Source organism: Maylandia zebra, linkage group LG10, assembly GCF_041146795.1.
Source record: "Maylandia zebra isolate NMK-2024a linkage group LG10, Mzebra_GT3a, whole genome shotgun sequence".
In the NCBI taxonomy this organism is placed as follows: Eukaryota; Metazoa; Chordata; class Actinopteri; order Cichliformes; family Cichlidae; genus Maylandia; species Maylandia zebra.
In genome coordinates, this window is record NC_135176.1 from 27,944,969 (window position 1) to 27,970,916 (window position 25,948).

Below are 25,948 nucleotides of genomic sequence, written 5' to 3' on the forward strand. Positions count from 1 at the left end.
GACATGCTGGTTCTCAGAGTATTTCCAGTTGCTCGGTGCAGACTGTTTTCCCCTGTGTGCTACATCTTTGAGAGCATAAATGTGGGTAATATCCTGACCTGAGTCTCAGGAAATTGTCCAGAATTTATGTGTGAAAACAGCTTTTGTAAACTATGGAAATGTTTGTTAGCTTTTCAACTTTTTCAGGGTAAAATTGCTATTTTTATATGATTTTTTCCCCTGAAGACTGTTAAATAAAATATTGTATTTTGTAAATGTTTGCTTAATCTCATTTTCTTATTAAATTGAATGTTCGGGGAACTGTAATATTCTCAAACATGTCTGCAGTTCAAGCGAAGAGCGTGAGGTCTCTAGGAGCACCGCAGCAGAGCGGGTGACAGACCAGAGGCGGCTGCTGCTGCGTGTTATCATGTTAAACATGTTCATGTGTCAGAGTGTTACAGTGTTGACCTCTGCACTGTTTTTATTCATTGTTGGTTATGTTAGTGTGTAGAAGTTTAGATTTATTCTTCTGTGAATAGCTCATACTTCATGTCGTGTTCAGCTTTAAACAATATTCATAATCTTTGTTGACTATTATCTAATGATAATGATTTGGTAGATTAGTGTCTACTCTAGTTTTGACTAACAGTTAATAGAGAGCAAGACAAACAATAAGATAACAGAGAAAATGTAAGCATAATGCTCCATCTTCCTCTGTGAACTCTTGTCCCTCTGTTCCTCCTCTCACCTCCCTCTACAGCTGCAGCATCGACTGGAAGCTGAGCGCCAGCGCCTGGCTGAGGAGGAGCAGCTGCGAAACCAGATGACAGTTCGGCGGGCGAAGGCTGAGGCTGAAAGGAAACACCAGGAGCGGCTCATCCAGCTGGCACAGCAGCAAGTGGACAGGGAGCGGGAGGAAAAGGAGGAGTCGAGGAGGAAGAAGGAGCTGCTGGAGCAGATGGAGAGGGAGAAGGAGCAGCCAGTCGACCACTCGGACATGGTTGACCGTATGTTTGGTTTCTTGGGGAACTCTGGGCCGCTGCCCAACCAGGATGGACAGGCACCAGCTGGTTTTGAAGTATGTATATGTGGGTTTTGTAGTCCAGAAAAGATGTCTGATTAAATCATCCATTAGCTAGGATTCCCCCCTCCGGTTTTTGAGGGGGACACATGGGGTTCTTGGGATTTTTTTCCAGGAAATGTCAAATATGTAATTTCCTTAATTTCTGGTAATCTGTGCATGCCCCTGCATGCATTTATGATGGAAATAGTATAAAGATAATATCCTTGGCCCTAAAGAGGTTGCATGAATACTTCAACTCCTTCAGAATGGAATATCAATACATGTCATTGCCAAGAGGTGTGCTGTGTCTCCTATCTCAATGTCAAGAACATGGAGACAGGCAATTACTTGAGGAGAGCTGGACAGGGCCATAGAAGGCTCTTAACCCATCACTGGACCAGTATCTGCTCCTTTGTGCGAGGAGGAACAGAATGAGCACTGCCAGAGCCACAAAATGACCTCCCGCAGGCCACTGGTGTGAATGTGTTCACACATTATTACTTCTAGGCTACTACTGTCATTCATTATTATCAGGATGTGCTAAAAACTCCCTGAAAAGCCTTCAGTTAATTCAAAATGCTGCAGCAAGAGTACTGATGGGGACTAGAAAGAGAGAACATATTTCTGCTCTATTGGCTTCCCTTCATTGCCTCCCTGTTAAATCCAGAATTGAATTCAAAATCCTGCTCCTCACATACAAGGTCTTAAATAATCATCTCATCTTAATGACCTTGTAGTACCATATCACCCCATTAGAGCACTTCGCTCTCGCACTGCAGGCCTACTTGTTGTTCCTAGAGTATTTAAAAGTAGAATGGAAGGCAGAGCCTTCAGTTTTCAGGCCCCTCTTCTGTGGAACCAGCTTCCAGTTTGGATTCAGGAGACAGACACTATCTCTACTTTTAAGATTAGGCTTAAAACTTTCCTTTTTGCTAAACCATATAGTTAGGGCTGGATCAGGTGACCCTCAATCCTCCCTTAGTTATGCTGCAATAGGTGTAGACTGCCGGGATATTCCCATGATGCATTGAGTTTTTCTTCTTCAGTCACCTTTCTCACTCTTCAGTCACCTCTCTGCATTGAATCACGCTTGTTATTAATCTCTGTCTCTCTTCCACAACATGTCTTCTATCCTGTCTTCCTTCTCTCTCCCCAACCATTTGCGACAAATGGCCCCGCCCCTCCCTGAGCCTGGTTCTGCCGGAGGTTTCTTCCTGTTAAAAGGGAGTTTTTCCTTCCCACTGTCGCTAAAGTGCTTGCTCATTGGAGGTCATACACTGAACAAAAATATAAACGCAACACTTTTGTTTTTGCTCCCATTCCCCATGGGATGGACGTAGAGACCTAAAATTCATTCCAGATACACAATATAACCATCCCTCCCAAACAGTGGTCACAAATCAGTCCAAATGTGTGGTAGTGGGCACATCTGCTATATTGAGATAATCCATCCCACCTCACAGGTGTGCCACATCAGGATGCTGATCTGACATCATGAGTAGTGCACAGGTGTACCTCAGACTGCCCACAACAAAAGGCCACCCTGGAATGTGCAGTTTTGTCTCACAGCAAAATGCCACAGATGCCACAAGCAATGAGGGAGCGTGCAATTGGCATGCTGACAGCAGGAATGTCAACCAGATCTGTCGCCCGTGCATTGAATGTTCATTTCTCAACCATAAGCCGTCTCCACAGGCGTTTCAGAGAATATGGCAGCACATCCAACCGGCCTCACAACCGCAGACCTCGTGTAACCACACCAGCCCAGGACCTCCACATCCAGCAGGTTCACCTCCAAGATCGTCTCTGACCAGCCACCCAGACAGCTGCTGGAACAATTGGTTTGCACAACCAAACAATTTCTGCACAAACTGTCAGAAACCGTCTCAGGGACGCTCAACTGCATGCCCGTCGTCCTCATCGGGGTCTTGACCTGACTCCAGCTCGTCGCCGTAACAGACTTGTGTGGGCAAATGCTCACATTCGATGGCGTCTGGCACGTTGGAGAGGTGTGCGCTTCACGGATGAATCATTGTTCACATTGTTCAGGGCAGATGGCAGCTGAGAATGTCCCAGTTCTTGCATGGCCAGCATACTCACCGGACATGTCACCCATTGAGCATGTTCGGGATGTGCTTGACCGGCGTATACGACAGCGTGTACCAGTTCCCACGAATATCCAACAACCTCGCACAGCCATTGAAGTGGAGTGGACCAACATTCCACAGGCCACAATTGACAATCTGATAGACTCCATGCGACGATGTGTTGCACTGCATGAGGCAAATGGTGGTCACACCAGATACTGACCGGTTCTGGGTCCCCAGACCCCCAATAGCGCAAAAAACTGCACATTCCAGGGTGGCCTTTTGTTGTGGGCAGTCTGAGGTACACCTGTGCACTACTCATGATGTCAGATCAGCATCCTGATGTGGCACACCTGTGAGGTGGGATGGATTATCTCAATATAGCAGATGTGCCCACTACCACACATTTGGACTGATTTGTGACCACTGTTTGGGAGGGATGGTTATATTGTGTATCTGGAATGAATTTTAGGTCTCTACGTCCATCCCATGGGGAATGGGAGCAGTAACAAAGGTGTTGCGTTTATATTTTTGTTGAGTGTATGATTGTTGGGTTTTTTCTCTGTATGTATTATTGTAGGGTCTACCTTACAATATAAAGCACCTTGAGGCGACTGTTGTTGTGATTTGGCGCTGTATAAATAAAACTGAATTGAATTGAATGTCTGACCAAAAAAATCTGAAAAAACTTTATGAGAGTGGTCTGAGTGCTGACTTCCTTTATTGGGCCCTGTGCTGACTGCCTGGCATCATAGCGCCTGACTGACATTTGCCATAGAAAGCCAAAATTGGCAGGACCAACACTGGCACCCCGCACGTTTCACAGATGAGATTCACTTTGAGCACATGTGACAGACGTGAAAAGGTCCAATCATGTTGCCTGCAACATCATTCACAAATGACAGTGGCTCAATGGTGGTCTGGTAAGGCATATCCACAGAGGGATGCACAGACCTCTACAGGCTAGGCAACAGGACCCTGACTGCTGTTCGGTATCAGGATGTAATCCTTGGACCCATGTCAGACCCTATGCTGGTGTAGTGGGTCCTGGGTTCCTCCTGGTCCACGGAAATGCTCCGGCTCATGTGGTAAAAGTATGCAGGCAGTTCCCGGAGTCCAATAGTAAACCTCTGAGACATTCTGTTTCTGTCCAGTCGACACCACCAGGTTCCACCTCAGACTTAGTGATGCCATGGTCCTAGTCTACACTGAGGGTTTTAGTACTATTTAGATGTAGGAAGTGAATGGTTTGTTTGGTCCTCACCAAGAACAGTGTTCAGTGTTTTGGTCTCTGGTTTTTGGCTGATTTAAATGTTTCACTCTCCTTTCAGCTCTTCTGTTTTTTGTCTCCTAGAAATTTCTCTCACATATCATTTTGTTTCTCAGGATTTGGAAAACACGCCTTGTGGTGAGGAAGCTGAAGAGGAGGTTTTGAGCGAGGCTCCCCCGTTACCTGACGAGGAAGAGGAGGATTTGTCAGAGTATAAATTCTCCAAGTTTGCAGCCACCTACTTCCAGGGTGTCTCCATCCACACCTACATCAGACGGCCACTGAAACAACCTCTGCTTTTCCACGAGGACGAAGGAGACCAGCTGGTGAGGCTGACCTTCGATCTCAATCCCAAAGCCTTTTACAGCCCCCGATCATCTATTTAAGTTATTCGTATTATGTGTTAATGGGCTCAGCAGATTTACACACGTACCGGCTGCTGAGCCGATTACGAATATGTTTTGGGCGAAAAAACCAAGTTAAACTGTCACGCTTTTTGTCCTTTTTCTGGAAAAAGAAGAGAACACAACCATATCACCAAAAATGTTGGTTTTTCAGTTTAGTTTTGGTATGAATAAATTGTTAATTTTCTTATTATAACACATAACACAATCCAATCATCTTAGAAAGTTCTTACTGAGACGGCAAAACAGTCACACCTACACAAAGGGACCTTGTAACTCCTCGTTAGCAGAAAGTCAGAGTTCAGACATGTGAATGATCAACTAAAATCCTCTGGGCTTCAAACACTGGCCTACTAAAATGTTTACAATGCTTTACTCTTGACTGCTAGTGGTGCTACAATATAGGCTGTAACCTACAGAAAAAGAGTCTCAAAGCTGGTGATTTTTTATTTATTTTTATAAATCAGAGATAATGCTGTAGAATAATTTTGAAATCACTCTAACGTGTATAATGAAAAATCAGGTGATTTCAAAAAAGTTTTTCTTATTTGCCATATTTGACCTGTCCTCCAGGCGGCTTTAGCTGTATGGATCACTGTGTTGAGGTTCATGGGCGACCTCCCGGAACCCAAATGCCCGATGGTCATCAACGACGGCAGCGAGAAGATCCCCGTCATGACAAAGATCTATGAAACCCTCGGCAAGAGGACCTACAAGCGAGAGCTGCAGGAGCTGCAGGTGGAGGGAGAGGTGAGAGGATGCTGGGGATTGTATGAGTCGTTACAGATTGTCAGGTCAGAGCCTCCAAAATGTCATCTCCTGTTTGTACCTACAGAACAGCTCCATAGACAGCCAGAAGAGGAACAGCGTCAGGCATAAACTCGTGTCACTCACTCTGAAGAGGAAGTCCAAGATCACTGAGGAGGTGAGAAACACATCACTTCTTTTCAGCTGATCTAAGTAAATAATTTATTTAACATATCCCATGTTTTCCACTTTTAATCATAGGGTGACGTGATAACAGTATATAACCAAACCTTAAAAGAGTGTTAACTTAAACAAAAGAAATGGGAGAACCTGGACAAAAATGGCGGTGTAGTCAGTACCGTCAGTGGTGACTCCAGTTTGGTGGCTGTTCTATGGGGTGTGTATATGTGTCCCATATTATATGTGTTGTACCGAGTCAATCAACTGAAAGGGAATGAACAGTTATGCCTATAACTTCTGCTCCCTGAAGGAGAGGAACGGGGTACAACACAAGATTGCCCCGCCCCAACTTGGCTTGGTGAAGACTGCTATCGAACTGAGGGATCATTGTGATGATGGGCTATATGTGCAGATGAGCCTGTGTGCATGTCATCACAGTCATCACAGGTCATCTGCCTTAAAGCTGCTAATAGAGATTTCTTCAGCCAGGACATGCAGAGGTGTAATATCCCATCTTATTTGTGTTGTACCTCATTCCTTTCCTTCGGGGAACAGAAGTTATAGGCATAACTGTTTGGGGTTTTTTCAAGCACTGGGACACTTGGACACCGGGAAACTGAAGGTGGCACACCGGTGCAGTGTTGCACTGTTGCCTCACCTTGAACAGATCCTACATTTGCTGTAATGTTTGCATATTTTCCCTGTACCTACATAGATAATGTCTGACTTGATAACATAGAGATCCAAAGACAAGCCTGTTAGGTTACCTGGTGGTTCTCAGTTGGATGTGAGGGCCCACGTTTTTTCTCTTCGTTAGCCTTGTGATGGATCAGTAACCAGTCCAGGGTGTACCCCACCTCTTAACCACAACAGCTGGGGTAGACTTCTTGTTGGGAAGTTTTTTACCACTATAGCCCAAAGAGTGAAAAAAAAATCCAAACGTTTCTTGGATTCTGCAAATTTAAGCTCAAAACCTTCAAATTAATGCTTTTCTCTGTAACGCTGATGGCAGGTCACCAGGCGGCTGACAGAGGGGGACTACAGTCTCCAGGGAAACAGCATGCTGGAGGACCGACCCACCTCCAACCTGGAGAAACTTCACTTCATCATCGGCAACGGCATCTTGCGGCCCACCCTCAGGTGACCCATGAGTGTCATCGGCACTAAATAGAGGCTGCTCCTAGAAGCAGCAGTGAGGGATGAAGATGTTGCTTGCGGCAGCATGACGATGCTTTATCGATGTTTTTGGACCAAGCAAATGACGCACTGATGTTTTTGCTCTCTGGAGTTGATGAAAAACTTCAAGATTTATTCTGATTGTAGATTTTGTCTTGAAGATGACACTGAATTGAAATGAATAGGTTTGTTGAAATCAGATGGCTTTTTCGGCTAAATTCAAGTGTGGAGAGCGTTACTCCTGTGAGTGTGGAGCTTGAATAGTTAGTGTGGAGAGAGGTTTACTTTCATACCATGATTATTAAAAGTATGTCTTATTAAGTTAAAGCTATTGAGATGATTCTGGCTTGTGCATTTACTACAACCGTTCAGAACAGTCAAAATTAAAGGTCTCATAATCTGCAGACATATACTCCTCCTGTCTGCTTCACAGAGAGTCACTTTCCACTGTATGGTTTTGTAAACTATTAGAGACTCTAATTCACATCTTAGAGAAAGCCCACATACGAGATGCTGCAACACAGTTTAAGAAACTTAAAGGAAAAGAAAAATAAATTTCTCACAAAGACGGAACACAAATAAGGCAAAAACAGAAAATCTCCTGTAACTCAGCAATTAATAACTAATGCTATAAACGGTAATATTTAAACAAAATGGGATGATTAGTTAAAAAGGGAAGATAATTTGGAAACCAAAGTAAAATTAATTAAAATTATTAACAGAAAGAATTTTTAATATTGGAGAAACAGAGAAATGATTCAGATTCAGCACAAAACCTGGTCACTCTCCATTTTTTGTTGGGTCTTAGAAACTGCCAGAGGAGTCCTGCCTCAGCATCTGTTGAGCTCGGGTTCACTGGGCTTTAGCAATTTAAAGACACAGTGTTAAATAGAAACCATTTTATGCTGTTGGCATAGCAGACCTGGAGTATGTTCTGTATGGAATATTTGGCAATAGATCACCTCGCTGCAGGAACACAGTCCCTACATCCAGATGCTGCGCAATCCTCTTTGGAAAGTTTTTTTTAAATGGGGTCTAATTTGATTTAGCTGTGGTGACTGTCTCGTGTATTGAAGAAGGCCTCTGATCTGTTTGTTGAATGTTGTCCTCTGCCTCAGAGACGAGATCTATTGTCAGATCTGCAAGCAGCTCAGCCAGAACCCGTCCAAAAGCAGCCACGCCCGCGGATGGATCCTGCTGTCCCTCTGCGTGGGCTGCTTCGCCCCCTCCGAGAAGTTCGTCAAAGTAAGAAACGTATTTCTGATGGGAAACTTGATGATAAAACCTCACGGTTAACTGGTGAAAATTGCAACTCATTTAAAAACTGAAATGGGAAAAAAATAACCACAATTGTAACTGCAGTGTCACCATTTTTGCACTTTTACACGCTCAGTTTTTCACTTGTATCTTCACGTTACTGATATTTGCCCACCACTGCCTGTTTAAAGTGTTTTGTGGTACTCACTGTTTCGGCCCTATGCCGCCTGCAGTACCATTATTTTCATCCATGTAATTGTACTGCACATGAAAGGTCAGGAACAAAAAGAAAATTCATTTAATAATAATATATTACAGATGATTTAAATTTGACCATAAAATAAAGAAATAATGGTAAACTGCAATAAATAAGCATGTCAACAGAAATTTACAAAAAAAAAACACGACCGGGTTTCAAATGTGGCTGATGTTTCTAATCAGCCACCTAACAATGTTTCTTCCTTTTTACTAATGTTGGTCAGCCAGCTAATCCAAAGCAGACATGTGTAAAAGATAAAGTCATATACACTACGAACAAAGATATAATCTTTTGTTTTCCGGCAGTGGATTTCAGTCCAGGAGAGCAGATGGGACAGATCTATAACTCGATCCACTCGCATTCAGTCAGTAAACAGTAGTCTGTCCGTCTCCACCATCACCATCAGCAGGTCTGATGGCTGAAAATCAGTTTAAGTCCTCAAAGAAGTAAAAGCTTAAAATAAAGTAGTCAAAGGGAGAATCTCAAAGATTTCATCTGCAGTTTGATCATTGCAAGAATTCATTTTAAAAAAAAACATAGCAAAAGTTTTCTGGTCTGACTCAAAACAAAATATTACATCTGAAAATCACGTTTAGCTTTAGAAACTTTTAATTAACTTTTTTTCCTGACTGATTTGAGTAAAATTGAGTTATGAGTTTGATTTCATTTATGTAAACAGAATAAATATAATGCTGTGTGTCAGTGCCTTTGGTATGTCTTTGGTATGTCACACCTTTAACCTTTAAACTGCTCAGGGCTGTAAACGGCCTTTATGTCAGTAATACGATGAATATTTCTCTTCTCTCTGCTCTTTTATCAGTATCTACGGACATTTTTGAAAAACGGTCCTCCGGGTTATGCTCCCTACTGCGAGGAGAGGTTGAGGAGGACGTTTGTCAACCGCACTCGGATGCAGCCACCGTCTTGGTTGGAACTGCAGGTGCCAAAAATCTTTCTGCTCTGTGTCGTCAAGTCCAGTGAATCCAGTTTGTCAAGTGTCTCATCTTTTAACTGGAAGCATTTGCAACAGTAAATTGATGGGATTATCAGCGTTTGTTGTTCTGTTTGTGGTTTTTAGGAATTTGCAAAGCATGTAGCTAATGCTGTCACTGTTATCACTGAGTAACAGTTACAAAGCTCACTGTGTGCTGAGGGAGTGTCCAGTTTAGCTAAAATCTGTATTAAATAATAACTGTTTGTTGAAATACATCTATAACTATATAACTGTAATAAATATCAGCATTAAATATTAGAAACTAGAATTAGCTGAAAATAACTGAGAGCTTATTATAATAAATATTTTCATATCATTCCACTGGTTTTCATACTTTGGTTTGAAAACGGAGATGATTTTAAGATAGTTTTTATACTGTTTTTCAGGTGTTTAAAATGTTACATTACATACATGAAGAAACATCTAGAAAGCCTGACGATGTTTTACATCAAATTACCGTAAACTGTAAAACTTTACAAAAAACAGCTAAATGTAGCTAGTTTATTAAAATTCAGTGTTCTTTACTATATTTATTCTCTCTTAAATTCTCATTAAAACATCAACTCGTGTGATCCGGAAGAAGCCATTGGTCCTTCTTTAATTTTAAATTTATTTATCAAAGTTTGGATCAAGAGGACTGTAGCAGCAACCTTCTGACCTTCTTTGTCAGTTTCTGACTCGTGTTTCTCAGGAGGCAGCTCGCTCTTTCTCCTCTTCAGTAACCACAATGAGGCAGACATCAAAAATAAAGGATAAAAGTTTATTTATTCCACACAAAACCAATAATTACAAAACAAAATAACCACAATCAAACATCACAAATTAAAGACCTCAACAAAAAATTTAAATCTGTAATGACTGATCAAAAACTGAAATTAAATTTGAATTTTTTATACTTTGTTATACTTTTTCATCTCTTCTTTTTGTGGTTTTCTACAGGTTAATTATCTTTAATATCAATAATGGGGTTTTTTTTACAGGTGGTTGGATGGTAGAGGTTGTAATATTTATATTTTGAAGTGAGCCTATAACACCACAATGCTGTATAGCTGTAGGACATCTTAACTGTTGCCTGTCTGAACACGAGTCTCATTGTTTTTCCCTCCAGGCCACAAAGTCTAAGAAGCCCATCATGCTCCCCGTGACATTCATGGACGGCACCACAAAGACACTCCTCGCAGACTCGGCCACCACAGCCAGCGAGCTGTGCAACGCACTGGCGGACAAAATCAACCTGAAAGATCGCTTTGGCTTCTCGCTGTACATAGCTCTGTTTGACAAGGTAAAACACAGGCTCTACTGACAGCGAGGTTGTAACAGTTAACTATAACTAAGACGTTTGTCAGAAAACGTGCTTTGGTGCTCATCTGGGACGTCTGCACCTGTGTATTATGAATTTCCTAAATCTAACACGGAAGACAAACTTAAGTGAAATGATCAAACTAATACTTGGAACCAACTGAAACTAAATTTAAATAAACAATATTTTTTAAAATGAAAACATTTAGTCAGTTTGTTCAGATGTCATGGAGTTATTTAACTGCAAGTATGTGTTCATCAGGTGTCGTCTTTGGGCAGCGGTAACGATCACGTCATGGACGCCATCTCGCAGTGTGAGCAGTACGCAAAGGAGCAGGGCGCCCAGGAGAGGAATGCTCCCTGGAGGCTGTTCTTCAGGAAGGAGATCTTCAGCCCCTGGCACAACCCTGCCGAGGACTACGTTGCCACAAACCTCATTTATCAACAGATCGTCCGGGGGGTGAAATTCGGAGAGTACCGCTGTGAGAGGGTGAGCCTCTGAGCTGTGTGCAACTCTGCATGCTTTGTGTAAAAGAGGGTGAGATACTGATGGATCCATATGGATCCACTGGAGTATGACTGTGTGAATATTACATTAAACCCACTTGAATGGGAGAATGAGTCTTGTAGTAAGAAAGGTTTCTAAGCATTTAAATAGAGTAGAAAAGCACTTTATAAACACCATTATGTAATGTACGGTTGTAACGACAGTAGTATCACCCCCTGGTTTCTGGAATTTGCACTTTAAAGCCTCAAGGTTTGCATTTTGTTATAACAATATAAGACAAGGCCTTGAGTGTATCAGCGAGACAAGACTGAGATGGTCTGGACATGTACAGAGGAGGGATAGTGGATATTGGACAAAGGATGGAGCTGCCAGACTGAAGACAAAGAGGATGGGGGACATGCAGAGGGCTGCCATGACAGAAGAGCTTGAGCTAGTTTTGCAGCTTTTTGATCTACTCATCCTTCTTTGTTCTTCCAGTTTTATTATCCGATCGTAGGGTCGTCATCCAGTGCCGGATAGGGCACCAGTCTTCTGCAGGGCCAATGCAGAGTAACAGACAACTACTTCGTATTTACAAAATATACAGAATGGAGGGGTAGCTCTAGACTTTTGCACAGTACTGTATATTGATCAGCCCATCTGGTTCTCCTGATATGATCTTATCTACTTGAAAGAAGAGTTGATGGCAGGTTTCAGGTGTTGGGCTTGCTTTCTCCTGACCATTGCTTCACCCTGTGTCTGTCTTGAAGGAGGAGGACTTGGCAGAACTGGCCTCTCAGCAGTACTACGTGGATTACGGCTCCGAGGTCCTCCAGGATCGTCTGCTCAGCCTCATTCCGTCCTACATCCCCGACAGAGAAATCACCTCCACTAAGACTGCAGAGAAGTGGGTTCAGCTCATCATCAGCGCCCATAAAAAGGTACCTTCTGGTCAAGTGATGAAAACCAGTCTTAATTTTGTGCTGTTTTCTGGGAGAATCTAACTAGAGCTCACTGTGCAGGGAGTACAAATGAAAAGGAGGGTAAACACGCAGAAGGTGAAGGAGGATGTGGTGGATTTTGCTCGTTTAAAGTGGCCTTTACTCTTCTCACGCTTCTACGAGGCCTTCAAATTCTCTGGTTGGTAAAACACTGTACCTCTTTCTAAACTACTAAATGCTTTGTTCCCATCAGTGGTTGTGGATATTTTTTAATGGATGTGACCACATCTGCTCACAGGGCCTAGCCTGCCCAAGAATGACGTTATCGTAGCGGTGAACTGGACAGGCGTTTACTTTGTGGATGAACAGGAGCAGGTCCTTCTCGAGCTCTCTTTCCCAGAGATCATGGCTGTGTCCAGCAGCAGGTATGACAAACAGCCACAAATGCACCAAATGACAGGCAACCAAAATAAAATACAAAGTATATTTGAGTTGTACAAAGTTAATAAGTGAATTAATTGCTGCTGGTTTCTTGGCATTTATATTGACCTTAAAGGTTCTCTACAAACAAACAATCGATTTGTTTGTCTTAACATCAGGAAAATCTTGGTTATTAATGGCGTCTTCCCACAACAACTTCTAAATCTGAAGCTGAAGAAATCTGATTATGTAGAGTCTATAAGAAAACAGCCTAATGGCTCTCTTGTGTTGCTTTATGTGTAAGCTATGTAAGCCTGAAGTATAAGAAGGGTTTCTGATTTGTCATATCTGGTTTAAAATGACATTCAAGCATCATCTAAATTAAATCTGTTTTATTTCATCCCAAAACAAGATGTGGAAAATTCAAGGTGTTCAATCAGTTCTGTCATGGGGACTCAAATCACTGAATACTAGCACATGCTAGCAGGCATGCTATATTTTAGCTAACATTAGCCAGAATAAACAGGGTTTGCTCCTCAACCTAGCTAGCTAAATTCAGTTTTGCTAATTCTCAAGCCATACTATTTTGGATGCAACCAAGATAATCAGAGATGGTATCATTCTTTAATACTTCTTTAATACATTAAAAAGATATTTACATACATAACGTTTAATTTCAAACAAGACTTTCTTCACTTCTGTGCTGATACAAATGATTGTAAGCATTACTTAATAAATATATTTTTATCATTTTTAAGTTTTTAGGGATCTTCTGCTTGTCAGAATTGCATCTTGTCCATATTTTGAACTATCATGGTTAAAGCAAAGTTTAACTTTGCAGAGGGGGTAAACTCCAGGGACAGAGCTTCACTCTGGCCACCATCAAAGGAGACGAGTATACGTTCACCTCCAACAATGCAGAGGACATCCGCGACCTGGTGGTCTCCTTCCTCGAGGGTCTAAGGAAGAGGTCCAAATATGTGGTGGGCCTGCTAGACTGCCTGAACCCATGTGAGATTCACTGATGAATTAGAAATAAAAAGGTGTTTTAGGAGCAGAATGGTCAATCTGTTTGTCATCTCCCCGGCAGTAGGGGTAGATTCCAACTTCCTGAGTTTTGCTAAAGGAGATCTGATCATCTTGGACGAACATGACGGAGAGCATGTGATGAACTCTGGCTGGGCACACGGCGTCAATGACAGAACCAAACAGAGAGGGGACTTCCCTGCTGACTGTGTCTATGTGCTACCTACTATCACCCGACCACAGTATGATATAGTGGTGAGTGCAGTCAGAAAAATAATCTCTGTCTTCCAGATTCTGCTGGAATGTTTTTTTTTTAATCCAGCAGGTTGTTTTTACAGGACAGAACTAGAAGTCTAACCAGTTCTTCCAGTGTAAGTGATTTCAGGATGTCCCTGTGCAACAGTGTGTAGATATACCTGGTTATTGTAGCTAAGGCATTTGAATTATCCATGTGTGCAGCAGCAAATTTCTGTCAGGCTTGAAGGTGTCAGGGGCTTCTTTAATGTTTGGTACTTTCTCAATCCATCCATCCATTCTCTTCCACATATCCAATTTAGGGCCCCGGGGGCGCTGGGGCCTCTCCCAGCTGTCTTAGGGCGAGAAGCAAGGTACACAGCCATGCTGCCACTCTGTCGCATGGCTAACACATAGAAACAGGTTGAACCTTGGTGGTTCCTGGATTGTTCCTGAACATCATGACCGGTTTTCTCTCATTTTTGAGGGTGACAGTTTGGGTCTTCTTCTAGAACTTGGCAACATGGTTACATATCCGAATAACTTGGACCTAGAGCAGGGCGATATGACCAAAAGCATTTATCACGATATGCATTAGAAAATTTGCGATAACGACATAACTGACGATATAATTGACACTAGACAAAATACTTTACAACTCCACAACTTTTATTAGTGCAAAAAAACCCAACAATGTAGTTTCACTTAAACAAACAGCTGTTTTTTATGTGCATTAAAGTTATATAAAAATTTAACAGTGCAAATGCAAATTCCTTGCTGACAGTTTAACCAAAAGGCATTTCCAGTGGAAATTGGCCGACATATCCTCAGGATAACCATGTATAATATCCACAAAACTTAAAAAGAGGTTATATAGACAATACGGTAATATTATGTTGAAGCACAGTACGTATCACTCCACGAGGCTCCTGCCTACAATAGCCGTAATGCTCCAACAATCCATCAAGCGGTGCGGCTTCGTAGCTTAGCAAAGTCGTACTAAAACATTTGACAGATTTACGAGCGCCATGTACGACATAAAATCGTTTTGAGGTCAGTAAACACAACCAGAATTCATACATAAGGCACACGGGATTATAAGGGGCACTGTCGACTTTCAGAAAAATCAAAGGATTTATTTTAAGTGTGCCGTATTTTCCAAACAACACGGTAATAACGACGGCCCGCTTGCATACTCTACCAAAAATAGTGCTTTGTTGTGAAGTTGCAGCATTTTTACAAACCAATTCTGGTTCATCCGTTTCATTCAACAATCTGCTTTCGCCCTTCTTATTCTCCGTTGCCGCCATGCTTTTTCCGGCATGTGCGTATGAAAACAAAGGCACTGCACATGCGCGTTTTACCCATATTCTATTGCGATATTTTATTTTCTTATCGTTGCCCAACATGATACCGGTATTACTGTGAACGGTATTATATAGCCCAGCCCTACTTGTACCTACATACAATTATGTGAACTGATGGTTTTGGAAACTGCAGTTGTTCAGGAATGGCTCCAAGAGGCCTTCCCAACTTGTGTAAACCTGAAATTCTCTTGAAGTTACTTGAAGTTTCCTATTGTAAGTATTGGCCAATGCAATGAGTGCTGTCAAACAAATCCTTTAAAATAAAAATGACCATGACGGTTAAACTGTGTAAATGCTGATCTGACCTGTCAACACTCCAGCTTTGCTATTTTTTTTAAAATTAATGTCAACCAAACTGCCAGTCATCTACTAATTAAAATTTACACACAAAAAATTCTCACTGCACATATATTTTCAACACGTGTGAAAACAACCTGATTAAAGCACCATGTGAGCAGCTGCTGTCTCTCCAATTGTTAGCTATTAGCTGTCCACCATTTTTTTTTAGCAGTTTTTCTCCCAATTAACAAAAAACACAAAAATAAATATATGCTAGTCTCTCTGTGCAGCCAGCTGTGTTTAATGGCTGTCTACAAAGTGTCAAACACTAAAATATTACAGAAATATTGAATTTGCACATTGTATTATCATCAAAAGCACATCACTAGTTTTCTGCTTGGTATACTGTAACAGAAAAAAGTGCTTTAACCACACACTAAAAGCAAAAAACTCATGGATTCTGAAAGGAAGGTTTTGACAGAGATGTGGTTGTTGAACTCCAGGTATTGGCTGCTCATTAAAAGGAAAATTAACTTCCCAAAAGAATTTTTTCTTCCTAGAAAATGCTCTGAAATATGTTGATGTACTTTGCTGAATTAACCAGTTGGAAGGGTCAAATGCGAAAAAAATCCAATCTTCCTCCTGTTTTACTGTCTCTCAGGCTCTCGTCACCATGACTCCTGATCAGAGGCGCGAGTCTATCGGTTTGTCCCAGATTAACCTTTCGGACCAAGAGGATAAATCTAAGGCCTACACTCTGGAGGAGTTTTACTACGACTACTTCAGGTAACTAAGTCTAATGTGAGGCTGTTTTAAGTACAAATGATGTTTAAAAAATATGTGTGAAAGTTTCTTCGAACCACTGTTCTTCAGGCCTCCTCCAAAGAGTACTCTGAGCAGGGTGGTGATCTCGAAAGCTCGAGGGAAGGAGCGTCTGTGGAGCTGCACCCGCGAGCCTCTCAAACAGCCTCTATTGAAGAAAGTCCTGGCTCACGACGAGCTCTCCCAGGAGGCCTGCCTTGCCTTCATAGATATCCTTTAGGAGAGGGCGTGATTGATCATATGTTTGGCTTTCTCGTTTGCGTTTTTCCTCTGGTGCTTTTGTTACATCAGAGCAGGTAATTAACTTTCCCAAGGGACCATATGAGAAAGTGGAGGTGTTGTGAAGGGCTCAGTTCAGTTCTGATAAATATTAATTTTGTTTCTTTATAAACTGCTACTGGTAAGAATGGATGTTACAGGCATCCAAGCCTGCAGTTACGCCTGTCGACCAAACCCCCCATGAAAGTTACTCACTGTTGTTTGTGATTTTGATGGGAATCATAAGCTGGTCTTGACTGCTCCATCGCTAGCAAAGGTTTAGCTGTTTTTGTAGCGATTGAAACTGTAATATTTAATCTGCTCTATACAAAGAAAACATGCTTTTTAATGCTGGTAGGTTAGTAATTTTAACATGAGTTTATAGAGATGAACTCTGTTTTTTGGAGCCAGCCAAGTGGCCATCAGAGGAAGTTTGCTGCTTGGTTATTTCCAGTCAGCCATACTGCCTGACCTGTACCAGCCTGTCGTTATGTGAATGGTCCTTAACTGTGTTTGCACCTGTGATGAAGTATATGGGCGACTACCCGTCCAAACGAGTGCGTTCTGTCAACGAGCTCACCGATCAGATATTCGAAGGAGCCCTGAAGGCCGAGCCGCTCAAAGACGAAATCTTCTGCCAGATTCTCAAACAGCTAACAGACAATCACATTAAGTAAGTCCAAGAAAAAAACAGTCTTTTCTTCTATCTCTTCTTCTATAATCAATATTTTAGCTCAGTGTTCACAGTTTAAGCTGTGAGTGTTCACTTTGATCACTCTCAAAGCATCTCTTACATCTGTAACATGCACCTTCCTGGTAACCCCAGCGGTTCTTTCACAGTCTCTGCAGCACCCTTAGAGTCTTTTTTGCCACTTGAAATTCATTAAATTCACACAAGCAAACAAAACTGTATTCATTGTCCACACAGAGACTGGTGTTTAACATTTTCGCCTGCTGTACCGTCACCAGAAACAAAATCCCTGCACACTTATAAATATGCCTGGTAGCAGCAAGAAAATAATGATATAAGCATGATGGAATATGAGCATGCATAGAAAATTTCTGACTTCTAGATGTTTCTCACTAAAGGACACTTTCTTTCCTGTGCCACAAAGCCAAAATCCTGACCCTCAGTTTGTGCACTGTTTACCTTGTCATGGTGTTTGTGTGCAGGTACAGTGAGGAGAAGGGCTGGGAGCTGCTGTGGCTCTGCACTGGTTTGTTTCCTCCCAGTAACATCCTGCTGCCTCACGTCCAGAAGTTTCTGCAAGCCAAGAAACACTATCCTCTGGCTCCAGACTGCATGCAGCGGCTGCAGAAAGCCTTACGGTAACACAAACGCACACAGTTGTTGTTAACGCCTGTTAAAACTTCTTCACTACTGCTTTTTACAGGTTTAAGTCTCACACCACTTTTTTTTTTTAGCTCAGTTGAGAAGCACCTGCAAGCAGCCTCTAGTTTCCAGCTAGTTCATACAGCTCAGTTACAGAAACTATAGTGCATATTACCCCAGTGTGTGATTAAATGGTTGCTTTAAATTACAATTTTTACCCCTAGTAATTTTTTTTTATTATATTTTATTCATTATTCATCCTCACTGCCCTTTGTGCTAGAAACGGATCAAGGAAGTACCCTCCTCACCTGGTGGAGGTGGAGGCCATCCAGCACAAGACGACTCAAATCTTCCACAAAGTTTACTTCCCTGACGATTCAGACGAGGTCAGTTACGACTAACATTCAAAAAGTACATTGTTATGTGGTATTTTACAACTGTGCATTTTGTACACTAAGGGGAAAAAACTGTAATTTGAGACGTGCCACCTCTTTAAATAAACAGTGAACTTGCATCGTTCACATTTTTCTGCACATGTACTAAATATTCTGCTTATAGCTTGACTTTGGTTTATGTTTGTGTTCACAGGTGTTTGAGGTGGAGTCGAGCACGAAAGCCAAAGACTTCTGCCACAACATCTCCGGACGTCTGATGCTCAAATCCTCCGAGGGCTTCAGTCTCTTCGTCAAGATCACTGACAAGGTGACGCCTTCATCCGCAGCCCGATCGTACAAACGTATTCACTACAAGCTCAGCTCAGGGGCAGCAAATAGACAGATTAGACAAAAAAAAGCCATAGTTTTCTGTTTCTATGCTGATGACTTTTCTTTTCCTGTTGTGCTGTTTGTAGTTGTTGCTCTCTCTGCTGTCATATTTCTGGTAGACCTTTGGTTCTCTACCAAGAATTTGTTGTTTCAGATTCATAAAAAGTAACATTTTTAGTCATTTTTCATTAATTTGGAGTCAGTTTGTTTTTATGTTGCATCCTATTTTCACTGGTTTGACCCTCTTCCTGTTTTGTGGTAATTGTGAGTCTTCTCTTGGTTGTTTTGGGTCTCGTTGCAGATGTTTGATTTGTGTGTTATTTTGTATTTGTTAATCATTCTTTTTGTGTGTTTGTAGTCATGTTATTTACTTATTCAGTGGTTCTGGATTTTTAAGTTCTTCTACCACCTCTCTGTAATCAGTTAATTGATTTCTTGTTAGTCCGTGACTTCCTGGTTCCTTTTGTGTTTATATTTTGTTTTTTGTTTGCATGATAAGTTTTCATCTTCAGTGGTGTGGATTTGTTTCTGGAAATCATTCTGAGGTGGTTTTCAGTCTGAGGTCATTTTGCTTTTCTCTCGCTGGTTTTGCAGCTCTCAGTACTCGTTTGTTCTTTGGGTGGGGGGTATTCATAGGTTGTCCTTTACTGCTCAGTTTGCTTGTAATTATTTTTATTTAACTTATTTTTTTTTGCTTTACTTTCATCTGTACAGACTTTGCCTGTACGTGTGATTAGTTTACATGTAGTCGTAACTTTTTACTTTGAATAATAGCTTTATTTTTGAGGAAAAAGGGATCATGCCTACCATTGAAGCCATTCAACATGGATCTTCTTTACACAATTAAATCCTTCACTTACTTCCAGGTCATCAGCGTGCCTGACGGCGACTTCTTCTTTGACTTTGTGAGGCACCTGACTGACTGGATCAAGAAAGCCAGACATGTAAAAGATGGTAAAGCCCATCAGATCAGATTCAGATTGAAGCTCAGATTATCTTTGATCTTCTCGCTGATTCTTCTTTCTTTACCAGTTTGTCTTTTCACCTTTGTGCTGTGTGCAGGTGTAGTGCCTTCTCTGACCTACCAGGTGTTCTTCATGAAGAAGCTGTGGACTAATACACTTCCTGGAAAGGACTCCATGGCTGATTCCATCTTCCACTACTACCAGGTTAGTCCCTCTGCAGTATCAGTATATCTGGTTACTCTTACTTGATTAAATGTTGAGATAAAACATTTTAAACTTGCCTGATGTAGAATGGATGGTATAGACTAAACTCTGAATCATGCTCTCTGTCTCTATCTTCCCTCCAGCTGTGCAAAGCTTCAAAAAAGAAAATCTGTGTGTGGTATCGGTTTCTTACCAGCTGTTGTCTTTTTCTGCAGGAGCTGCCGAAGTATCTGCGTGGCTACCACAAGTGCTCAAAGGAGGAGGTGCACCAGCTGGCAGCGCTGATCTACAGGGTGAAGTTTGAGGAGGATAAATCCCACTTCCACAATATTTCCAAGATCCTGAAGGAGCTCGTCCCCCAGGACCAGATCAGACATTTGTCGCCCGACGACTGGAAGCGGGTGAGCACGCGCAGATTTAAAAATGGTAAAAAACTGAATGTCTGGATGCAGGAATGGCCTCAGGCTAATGATGACTATGTTCAAAAATAATTTCCTCTTCAGTTTGTTGCCACAGATGCAGAATTCAAAACATCAGATTTGGATTTAATCCTCGGGTGTTCATTCATTCATAACCTTTCCTCGGTGATCACAGTTCTTTCTCTAGTTACATATTTAAGATGTTTTCATGCTTTCGTTCAAAAATCCAGAAATAAGGTCTGGCGATTGGTGCTTTTTGGCTCCTATGCTAGGCAGTTAAAGTTTTAACCAACAAGTAAAAAACACTAAAGTTACATTGAACTTGTCGTGGAAATCTAGTGAGACAAAAACTTTTAATCGCACATTAAAACTTCTAGGTGACTCAGATGTTTTATGCAGGAGCTTTTATTGCAAAAGAGCCGACCTCGTGTGTTTTTATAGGATCCTTTGAAGCACCGGATTCAGAAAAATGTTATTTTTAGAGGCCTGAAAAAGGAGTCTCGGCCTGAGCCATGCTGCAAAATACACGTTCCTTAATCAGTCGTAGGTACTTAAGTTTCAAATGAGTTAAAATGATCTATCAAACTGAAACAAACTAAAAGTTGTGTGCTGATTGTACTGATTAAAAAGAACTCGAGACAATCACCAGGCGATATGCAGAGATTTAAATCTGTAGCAGCACGTCAGCTTGTCTCTCTGACGTCATCCCAAACCCCAAAAAGAGGCTTTATTGTTTTCAGAGCTCTCTGGGAGTTCGAAAACATTAAAATCCAAAACATATCCCACAGCTGCTTGCTACTTTTACAGGTAATCACTTACAAGTCTGTGTGCAAAAAGAGTGAATGAGTGTTTCATCTTCCTGTTGTTTTGTGTCTCAGTCGATCGTGTCACTGTTCAACAAGCACTCAGGGAAGACTCGGGAAGAAGCCAAACTCTCCTTCCTCAAAATCATTTACAAGTGGCCCACGTTTGGTTCGGCCTTCTTCGAAGTCAAGGTAAAGACGCTAGAGACTCGTTAGTTTATGAAAGCTTGGAACTTCTGCATTCACTGTTTCCTGCTCTATTTTATCTACTTTCACTTTTAAAAAAGCTGCACAACACTGGGACAAACTTTGCATTTTTGGTTTTTCTGTTTTGCTTTTTCTGCAGCAAACAACTGATCCTAATTACCCAGAAACCCTCCTGATAGCAATCAACAAACATGGAGTCAGTCTGATTGATCCCAAGTCTAAGGTGGAACACGTTTATCTTTGATATTTAAATCGATCTGTATTGATAGAGCGCTTTGCTACTCTGTTCCCTCCCCTCACTCCCAACTGGTCACAGCAGATAGATGCACCTCCCTGAGCCTGTTTTCCTCCAGAGGTTTCTTCCTGTTAAAACAGAGGTTTTCCTTCCCACTGTTACCAAGTCCTTGCTCATAGGGGCTTTTCTGATTGTTGGTGCCTTTTTCTATTACTGTAGTTTCTCTCTGTATTATTGTATTGTATTTACCTTACAATATAAAGCACGTTGAGGCAGCTGTTCCTTTGAATTAAATATCTGAGCACTCAAAGCACTTTTTTTTCGCAATTAGTTTTTGATTTAAACCTGCAAATATTTGTTTGTATGTGAAGTTTAGCACTGCATTATTCTCTTATCCGGCTTATCAAAATTTCCTGTAGGACATCCTCATCACTCACCCTTTCACCAAGATCTCCAACTGGAGCAGCGGCAACACGTACTTTCACATCACCATTGGAAACCTGGTGCGAGGCAGCAAGCTGCTGTGTGAAACGTCCCTGGTGAGCTCTTAAGTTTTTGTAACATGAAACAAAGAGTGTGAGCATTTAGCTTTCCAAACAAAGCTGCTTTTAATGTGATTATGCACAGCCTGAGCAGTGAAAGCAGCGTGCCAGCAGATTTAATTGTCAGTCTTTTCTGTAGACTCTCTCGTTTATCACGTGTTCCACCAACAAGATTACACGCTCTGCAGGAAGCAAAATCTTTGCGTTCACATTTGAATCAGTCATTTATTTCATGTGTAATCAAGTTTTTTTTGAGTGTGGTGTCTGAAACGATTTTGCATGGTTACCTGTGCTCTCTTTTTAACTTCAAACTTGATTACAGCTCAGAGAAAAGGGGTGAAGTAACAGTTCTAACGTCACAGGAAAACTTATGAGAAAATCAAATCAGTGATCTTGTGTGAATAATAATAGATCCTTATACAGTGAAAAGAGCCGCACATCCCACAAAGCAATCATTAATGTATTCTCATCCATCAGGGCTACAAAATGGACGACCTCCTGACCTCTTACATCAGCCAGATGCTGACGACGATGACCAAACAGCGAACGTCCCGGGGCAACAGCAAGTGAGCAGAAGGCTGGAAAGTCATTGATCCCATTTGATCGAAGCTGGACACAAACACCCACACGGCAGAATGTAAAAAACGCGCTAATGGCTGACTGTGACGCTCTAATGTTTTCACACTATAACATCGGTCCTGTCTTAAAACTCACCCGCTGCCTTTAAATGACTTTTTCCTGAAGCTGGACTTTGTGTAATTGCAGTGATTAGCAGTGACGTTTATTCTCTGTGCTGTAAAGTGTGACACGTTCAACTTTCAATGAAACCACTTTTCACATGTCTTGACTGAAGTGTGCAAAAAGATTTTTATACTATTAACATCTGCACTGAAACAGCTGGGCCTGTATTTATAAAGTGTCACTAAGTAGGAACTTGGTCCTACATAGGCTGAAAGTGATGAATGCAACTGTTCTTGTTTGACTGTGTTAGGGGAGCACAGTTAAATGTCTTGTTTGGCGTCATCGATGAACCGATCCTTAAAACACTACATTAAAAATCTGGAGCCAGTCATTTTTAGTGTTTCTGTTAGAAAAGAAATAGCAGTTAGATCATTTTCTGTCCTATTAATCTCCATCTTAACATGCCGGTTTCAAATCTGAAGAAGCATCCTGGTCACTTTTCCATAAAGTCTCAAAGAAATCTTGCTATGTTGGACCTGGTGATATTTACGTAGAGAGGTATGCACGAGATTTATGCGTGCACACTTCTTGTGTCAAATCAACAGTTTTTATTTTTCAGATCTTTGAATTGCTTCTACTTTATAGATCATATTCTTGATTATAATTCATTAAGAATATAAAATGGCATAAAAGTTCAACTAGAATCCTAAAGGCATGAACAAACTCCCATTTATACAATTTAGACTCATTCTTTAGAAACTGATCTAAGGAGCTTGGAAAGAAAAGCATCTGGACTTTAAGTTTCTCCAGATGCTTTTCTTTCCAAGCTCCTCAAACTACAATGACCTGGATGACTGAGAACCTTCACAGACATTTAAAAAATGATCCAATATAAGAAAATTTCCCAGTCTCACCGTCTGTTTTCCATTGAAAAATTCAAGGATCGTAATATACTTCCTAAATTCACTTCAGTTCATTTAGATAAACAACTCTCACCTCAAATCGCTTTATATTGTAAGGTACAGACCCTTCAATAATACTACAATAATGATATTTCTCACAGAAAAACTGCCAAATTTTACCTCTGCATCTCTAGTTTGGTCATGACAATATTTTTCTGATGACGTTAGGGGCGTTTCCAAACCTTTTCTGAGCAGAATTTTCTCTGGAGCTACTTTTTTTATCTGCATATTCAAAATTCCGCCTCAGAGCGTCTGTGTTGGCTCAAAAGAAAATGCCACTAACCTCATCACAAAAATATGTTTTTAGGCAGACTAATAACATTAGAAATCTGATATTTACACAACTCACAAGTTTGTAGACTTAATACTTGCCAGGTCTCTCTCGGAAATGAGATTTTTAATCTCAATGAGATTTTTTTTAGATAAATAAAGGACTAATAAATATCAATGATGACTCTACTTGAACCTTTGGAACCCCACCGGACTGACTGCAGGTCAAGTCAAAATGATGCTGCATTATTTTTGAATTAATGGATTAATTTGTGCCGTTATTGTACCCAAATCTTTATAATCCCAAGAGATTCTGTGATGCTTCATTCATCCCTGACTTTTAACTATGGCTATCTGAAGCAACATCTCCCCATAACATTAGTCGTCTGGTTCTTTTTGTTTATTTAACTTGTAGGTAGTGTTCTTATTTATGCTTACAGTTGTCCCAAGGTTATTAAATCAACGTTATGACATTTTTAAAAAAAAAATTGTACATTTCAGATGTGTTCCTTTTTTCTTCTTCTTTGATTTGATCGATTTGTTACACTTTGCCAATTTTCACAGTCAACCTCAACCACATCAGGAACAATCTCCAAACCTGTGAACACTATCTGGACTTGAACATAGCACTGATGTGGAGGAAATACGAGTAATGTTGCTTTTACTTCATCGTTAGCATCCCATGTGTGTGCCACAAAGTTCAAGCACTCTTTGTATCCAGTAGGGATTTTTTTTCAGTGTCTCCATGTGTACTGTAGCTGGTAAATGATTCGTATTTGTCTCTTCCTTTTTTAATATATGAATTTAGTATTAATTTGTAAATCATAACAGAGTTATGTTTGTTCTGGATGATGTTTATGAAGCAGAAATTATTTCATCCATATGACCACATATCTTATGTTGTAGAAATAATAAATAACATTTTCCAAAGAGTCCTGTGTGGTTGCAACATGAGATTTTAGATGCCAGAGAATTTTTCCTGCATGATCAAAGACATCCAAGTACCAGCTGTAAATTAACTTTCATTCTGATATTTACTTGTAAGCTATATCCTTACAATCATGTATAAATTGCAACATTTTAATTAAAAGTAATCTCTTACAAATACAAATAGGTATACTCAAAGATTGAGCTTTTTACAGAAAGCTATTTGAATGCAAAAATGATCTTATTTGTGATGTTTAATTTAAAAATGTGTGCATACATTATCAGTATTTATTCAGGTTCTAACATACACATTTTAAATAATCAAATGTGTTAAAATGGTTGTTTGTGAAATGTAACAGGCAATTATAAGCACTCAAAATCATACCATACACCTGTGACACTTCTGAAACAAAATTTTCTCCATAATATTTTAGCGCTTCTTAACAATGTATATTCTACTCAGTTAATGCTCATTACCTGTAAATTAGTTAAGTCCAAGTTTTTATAATGTGGTCCTATTTGGCTCATTTTCAGCTCCACAGTTTAGTTGTTGTTGTAGTTACTCTGTTAAAACATCTCATATGCCATTTTAGCTTCATCCCATTTAAGCCAACTGGCTTCTGACTGGCTTCCTAAGACAAACAGAAGGTTTGAACAGCAGGTGGGCTTACCTTTTGTGTCCTAGAATCTAGATAACCAAATTAGTATCGATGATTGTTTCTGCCACTGAAAAAAAGTTAGCATGTTGAGCTAACCGCTCTGGAGTCTGAGCTTTTGGCTTACATTACTAGCGCGCCTGATTATTTGACACTGTTTAATACAGCTCAATATAAAGAGTTTCTCATTAATTTAAATAGAGGAATATAAAATCAGGTTGACTAAAACGGCCCCTGTGGGAAAGGTTTAACAAGTGCCATCTAATAAGACACTGGATTTTTGTTAGCTTTAGCCAGAGCCAGGCTAGCTGTTCCCTTGTGTTTCCAGTTATTGTGCTAAGCTAAACTAAGCTGCTAGCTGTTGCTAATCATTTTAAGTCTAACGTAAAATTATTTAAAACGCTAAACCAGATAAATCAAGAGTGAAG

The 25,948-nt window shown here is 40.7% G+C and overlaps 1 protein-coding gene across 3 annotated transcripts in view; it reads left to right on the plus strand.

Moving 5' to 3' along the window:
* myo7ab (myosin VIIAb) overlaps positions 1-23,397 on the plus strand; it is a 52,466-nt gene extending 29,069 nt beyond the window's left edge. For all 3 annotated transcript variants that reach the window (XM_004551193.5, XM_004551192.5, XM_004551194.5), the window contains 27 exons: positions 743-1,060; positions 4,519-4,728; positions 5,380-5,556; positions 5,642-5,731; positions 6,746-6,873; positions 8,028-8,154; positions 9,246-9,365; positions 10,528-10,701; positions 10,981-11,208; positions 11,976-12,146; positions 12,228-12,345; positions 12,445-12,571; positions 13,408-13,577; positions 13,657-13,847; positions 16,134-16,258; positions 16,346-16,503; positions 17,072-17,225; positions 17,726-17,881; positions 18,166-18,271; positions 18,474-18,587; positions 19,516-19,603; positions 19,712-19,818; positions 20,034-20,219; positions 21,116-21,232; positions 21,387-21,470; positions 21,902-22,021; positions 22,502-23,397. In XM_004551193.5, coding sequence (XP_004551250.2) covers positions 743-1,060; positions 4,519-4,728; positions 5,380-5,556; positions 5,642-5,731; positions 6,746-6,873; positions 8,028-8,154; positions 9,246-9,365; positions 10,528-10,701; positions 10,981-11,208; positions 11,976-12,146; positions 12,228-12,345; positions 12,445-12,571; positions 13,408-13,577; positions 13,657-13,847; positions 16,134-16,258; positions 16,346-16,503; positions 17,072-17,225; positions 17,726-17,881; positions 18,166-18,271; positions 18,474-18,587; positions 19,516-19,603; positions 19,712-19,818; positions 20,034-20,219; positions 21,116-21,232; positions 21,387-21,470; positions 21,902-22,021; positions 22,502-22,594 — 3,957 coding nt within the window. In that variant the 3' untranslated portion in view covers positions 22,595-23,397. The remainder of the gene's footprint in view (positions 1-742; positions 1,061-4,518; positions 4,729-5,379; positions 5,557-5,641; positions 5,732-6,745; positions 6,874-8,027; positions 8,155-9,245; positions 9,366-10,527; positions 10,702-10,980; positions 11,209-11,975; positions 12,147-12,227; positions 12,346-12,444; positions 12,572-13,407; positions 13,578-13,656; positions 13,848-16,133; positions 16,259-16,345; positions 16,504-17,071; positions 17,226-17,725; positions 17,882-18,165; positions 18,272-18,473; positions 18,588-19,515; positions 19,604-19,711; positions 19,819-20,033; positions 20,220-21,115; positions 21,233-21,386; positions 21,471-21,901; positions 22,022-22,501) is intronic.
* The last annotated feature ends 2,551 nt before the right edge of the window (positions 23,398-25,948 follow it).